This window comes from Stegastes partitus, unplaced genomic scaffold (genome assembly GCF_000690725.1).
Source record: "Stegastes partitus isolate 25-593 unplaced genomic scaffold, Stegastes_partitus-1.0.2 Scaffold1130, whole genome shotgun sequence".
Taxonomy (NCBI): Eukaryota; Metazoa; Chordata; class Actinopteri; family Pomacentridae; genus Stegastes; species Stegastes partitus.
In genome coordinates, this window is record NW_007578861.1 from 218725 (window position 1) to 224081 (window position 5357).

Sequence of the window (5357 nt, forward strand, 5' to 3'; positions counted from 1 at the left end):
TTCAACTTTAGTTGAAAGTAATAGAAAAAAATGACTTAATCATTTACAGTTAAACAGGATATAGTTTTATTTTAACAGCGTCCACTGTTTTATATTTTAAAAGTTTAACTTCACATTAAAACACGAGGGGTGCTGTTGTAAATAGGTTTTCACTTTCCAATCCCCGTTTGTTGCCAGTTTCGAGTTAATTTGTGATTTCCAACAATCCTCGCAGCACCTGAAGGCAGCAGAGCAAACCCCATGATTTGGTGGAACTTTGAACTCACCAAACAAACTGCGGTGTGGGTCGGTGAGCACCTGACGAAGCACTTTCTGCTGTGAAAGAGACAGAAAGCGAGAAAGTGAAAACACTCTTCTTCCTGGTGAGCTGCGGTGCAACAGGGAGCGCTGTTTTATTGCGCAGCTTTGCGGCGTTTTACGACCAGATTTGTCATCACAACTGCAGAAGAAATGTCTCTCCGCTACCACAACAAAGTTGCTATTGTCACTGGAGGATCCAAAGGGATCGGCAGAGGGATTGTCAGAGTGTTTGGTATGGAGATCATGGCTGTGTGCACTGTACGTGTGTGTGTGTGTGTGTGTGTGTGTGTCTGGGGTTGGAAGTGGCGCACTAAACATTTTGCGTCTTTTTTAGTGGAAAATGGTGCCAAAGTGGTGTTTTGTGCAAGAGGAGGTTAGTAGCACTCACTTTGTTTATACCGTTGCTGACAAAGTTGTCACTGCGTTTTCTCTATTGATTATTGAGTGATTTGTCTGAAAAACAAACAAACAAAACGCGTGCATCTGTTAAAACTCCATGAAACTAAATGCACTGTGTAATAAATGAGGCTCCATATTGTGTACATTTCACTATCATCATGTGTGTTGCAGGTGCAGCAGGTGGAGCTCTGGAAGAGGAGCTGAACAGAACAGGACCAGGCTCATGTAAATTCATCTCATGTGACATCTCCAAGGAAGAAGACATCAAGGTGCAGCTTTAGTGTTATTGCTCTGATTGTAGTCTGCAGATTTACAGTCACCTTATAAAATAGAGTCATGATCAGAAGACCTGCAGCTCATACGGGGACACTTAAGGATCCTGTTGATTATTTTCTCAATTATTGATTAGTATGGGCGATAAAATGCCCCCAAATGCTTAAATAAAAAAAATAAAAAGAAGTATAAGTGTTCCCCAAAGCCAAAAATGATTTCCTCAAATTTCTGTTTTGTCCAAAGATATTCGGTTTACTGTCATAGTGGAAGACAGAAGCTAGAAAAAGAAGAAAAGACCTGTATGTTGAAATTGTCGACTTAATTTTAGGCTGTTTTTTTTTTATTTTTTATTCAAATAAAACAAAAAATATGTATTAAAGTACCTAATGTTATGACCCAGCTCTCGACAGGGTCAGCTGAACAACAGATGTTATGCAATTTTTTTCTTAGTGACAAAATTATCAAATGTAAAAAGGTGATGATACAAGTAAACAGAGCTAGTAGGTGTTGCCAAATCAAAGAACCAAATAAAACCAAACCAAGGCTGACAGCATTACAACAGCTAGCTAAACAAAACAATGAAACTCCTTAGCCAAACACAATAGCAACACCCACACCTAACAAAAGAAACCAACATGCACAGAAACAGCTAAACAAACGAGCGCCTCAAAACACACATTACAGAGAACACCAGTAACTCCTAACTGAGTTATGCAGCTGATAACAGAAGATAAGAGAACATGAAGACATGAGAGGCTGTTTCTTCTCTCTGTAGTAGCTGCAAACCTCCTTTATGTGACCATATTTGAACACTCAGACGCTGAAGATTATCAGTCAACCTGATCAAACAGAATTCATCAGACTTCCGTTTGTTGAAATTGCAGACTTAACTTTAGGCTTTATTTTATTGGAATACAACGAACAAAAAATACAAAATAATACGCAACTATAAAAACAAAGCTTGCTCACAGGGAATACAGGGAATCCTTGGATTTGTTGGGTATATTTCAGTGAAAGCTGCTGTTTCTTATCTTGATGGTAGCCACAGAGCCACTTTTGGTCAACGGTGATGATCTTCCACATGAAAGTAGGTTCATCCAGCTGCTGACTGACACAGACTGGGATGTTTTCTTCTTTGCTCCAGTTTAACCTCCATGGAGAAACCTTCCCGTTTATACAAAAAAATGTAGCACAGGTCCTGTTGTGCAAAGTGCGACCCGTTGAGAGTCTGATCCGCACCTCAAACACTCTGAACTTTTTCATTACATCAGGTATATTTAGTTGTAAAGTAACCGGCCTTATGGTGTCAGAAAACTCACAGAGTTTGTGTTCCTCTGTTTTTGTCTTGTCATTCAGCCTTGTCGTTGTGAAGCTTCTCCTTGACTCGACTACTTCTGTGTTTGCTCTGCAGTAACTGACTGTGTCTCCACAGCGACTCATCGCAGCCACGGTGGAGCTTCACGGACACATCGACTGCCTGGTCAACAACGCAGGCTGGCGTGAGTCTCGTTCTTATTTTTTAACCTCCAGCAGACATCACGATGACGTCACAGGATGCTTCTGTTCCTCAGTCTTTGCTTGTGAAACCTTCCTCTTCAGACCCTCCTCATAAACCGACTGACGACACCACAGCAGAGGAGTTCAGAGACCTGCTCAATCTGAACCTCGTCAGCTACTTCTTGGCCTCGAAAGTAAATTTTCACGCTTGTGTGTGCAAATAATTTGATAATAACTCTCACCCGTAAATGCTGACTTCTGTGGAAAAAAACTCTCTGGGACAGAGACAACAGAGAGCAAAACAGTCAGATGTTTAAACAGCACATGATTTACAATAAATTGAAAAGCATTATTTAAATTGATCTAAAATAATGTGATTTGAATTTTTGTGGCATTTTCAAGTTGAGAAAATTTAAAAACAGTGCATTTTGTTAATATTGTGTGTTTTGCAGCAATATCAGATTAAGTGTCTAATACCAAAAAAGTCTAATAAAACAAATTCAGGGTAAAAAAAAAAGCTTTAAAGTTGAGACCCTTACTTAAACTCCTGGAAACCTGAAGTTGAGAAAGTAAATTTCAAGGTGAAAAATTGACACTTTAATATTAATACATTCAGGATAATCTGTCAGTGTAAAGTAACAGACTCACTTCAGACTTTTTAAAAAAAAATGAAATAAAAAATATATAAATGTATTATAAAATAATATACAAAAACAAAAATAGAAACACAGCTTGTTCATGTGGACTTATCAGAGTGGTTGCTTTTTTAATGTTTGTTTTTGTAGAGGTATAGCTTTAATTCTAAATTAGTGGGGCTTATTTCATTCATTACTGTAGGGCTTAGCCTTAATATTTAAATATGTCAGGCTAATGTATCTGCTTAATAATACTGCAGCCTTGTTATATATTTATTATAGTCTGGAAAAGTTGTATTTTGTATAGTTTTTGTAGGGTTTTAATGGTTAATGTTTAAATTATACAGGTACATTCACATCCTCAGTGTTTACACTTCTTCTAATGAAAAGCACTTTGACACTACAGCTGCGCCTTTAAATGTATAAACAACGGTGCATTTTTAAAGTAATGAATTCTGAGAAATTAAGTTTCCAGTAAATGCTTTAAATTCAGCTCCAACCTTAAATATTCACAATTGTGGTATTTACTACTTCTTTGTTTCCACACAGCTCCCTCTCATGTCCTCAGGCAAATGTATGTACAACATATAGGATCTTTGCATCTCAAGGAGGTCTCCCTCTGTCTGCAGCACGCGCTACCGTCTCTACGGCAGCGTCAGGGGAACATCATCAACGTGTCCAGTCTGGTGGGAACCATCGGTCAGAAAGACGCCGCTCCGTATGTCGCCACCAAGGTGAGTTCAGGTGAACATGTTTCATCACTTCCTAAATCTCAGCCAGTTGGCGAGTCCGGGTAATGTGGTGTTTTCTCCACAAGGGGGCGATAATCTCCATGACGAAGGCGATGGCTGTGGATGAGAGTCGCTACAACGTGAGAGTCAACTGGTGAGGCCAACTGTGGTCGCTCTGGTTTCTTCAGCTGTTTTGCGTCACTAATATAAAAATATTTCACTCTCAGCACCAGTAGATGTTATTTAAACGTGCAGCACAAGAGCAGCTTGATCATTTACACTCACCCCGCTTCATGCTGGTGTCTGATTAAACGGTCCATGGCGGTGCTTTAGGTACTATTGTTGTTATAACTGATCAATTTAATTGTGTTATCCTAAACTTTCTAGCAGAAGTATTTTGTGTTTTTACTTAAACAAAAATACTTTATCAGGAGTATTTATTCCACAGGAAAGCAGCTTGTGACTCATCTGTTATCAAATGTGGCATTATTAGCTCATTAATGCTGATGTAAGCTGCTTAAGGCCCAGTTAGTTTTATCTGTTTTTTTTACAGGGTTAATTAGTTTAATCCAGCGGCTCATTGAAAAGGTTACACAATAAATATGAAGCCAGGTGTGAACTGCAGGGGAGTTTGGCTGCTCTTAATAAGACATGAGCTCCTCTGAAAGCACGATTAATAATATTTTAAGGGCAGTATGCTAGTTTTGCCATGTATTTTTATTTTTCTGTATCTCCATCGTGCGTAAAATGAATACATTATTGATGTAATAGTCATTCATGAGGTGATTTTTGTTTTCCTGCTGAGAAACAGAGAAAATAAAATGTTTTTTATTGAACATATTTATAATCATCTTAAAGTGCACAACTATTATTTATGTTTAATAGCATTTCTTTTCACTCTTTATGCCTCCATGGTGCTGATAGATGCCCAGCAGCAGATCTGTTGTTTTATTCTTTCTTTTAGCAATGATTTTCTCACTAATTGGAATGATTGTAAGAAGCTCAATCGAGTGGTTTATAAATCTGTTCCTTCTAACCATAGTGGTGAAAATCATTAGTTTACACACTGGGGTCAAGAGATTAATAACTGGAGATAAAAGAAGAAAAAAACTGACATATTCAGCAACATAAATCTTTTTTTTTTTTGTAATTTGGAGTCTGCTTTTTGTGAACTATGAGATAATTTTACCTCTTTGAATAAAACCACCTGAAAGCTTTAGACGGGAAACATCTGTTTGAAACATGACAGTCGTGTTTTTTTATAAGTGGTCACAAGACAAAAATAGTCCAAACAGCTTGTCTTAAAAATGCTTTGTATGTTTTATGCTGAAGTTAAACTTTGATCTGAAATGTAACCATTTTAGTCGGATACATGAAGTGGATTAAAATACACAGATTCTCCGACTGAATGTGGCATGAAGTGGAAACACTCAGAGTAAAAATACATCTGAGCTGCACTTTAGTACTGTAATGTTAGTTTGCACCACTGCTTGTCAGTTTCTAAAATAACACAATGACAAAG

At 37.8% G+C, this 5357-nt stretch overlaps 1 protein-coding gene across 1 annotated transcript in view; it reads left to right on the plus strand.

Annotated features, from left to right (window-relative positions):
- The first annotated feature begins 283 nt into the window (after nucleotides 1-283).
- Nucleotides 284-5357, plus strand: part of LOC103368192 (branched-chain-amino-acid aminotransferase, cytosolic-like) — a 24093-nt gene continuing 19019 nt past the window's right edge. Inside the window, exons 1-7 of the mRNA XM_008296471.1 lie at nucleotides 284-532; nucleotides 635-673; nucleotides 871-968; nucleotides 2405-2471; nucleotides 2572-2663; nucleotides 3734-3838; nucleotides 3922-3989. Of these exons, the coding sequence (XP_008294693.1) occupies nucleotides 451-532; nucleotides 635-673; nucleotides 871-968; nucleotides 2405-2471; nucleotides 2572-2663; nucleotides 3734-3838; nucleotides 3922-3989 (551 nt within the window). The 5' untranslated portion in view covers nucleotides 284-450. The remainder of the gene's footprint in view (nucleotides 533-634; nucleotides 674-870; nucleotides 969-2404; nucleotides 2472-2571; nucleotides 2664-3733; nucleotides 3839-3921; nucleotides 3990-5357) is intronic.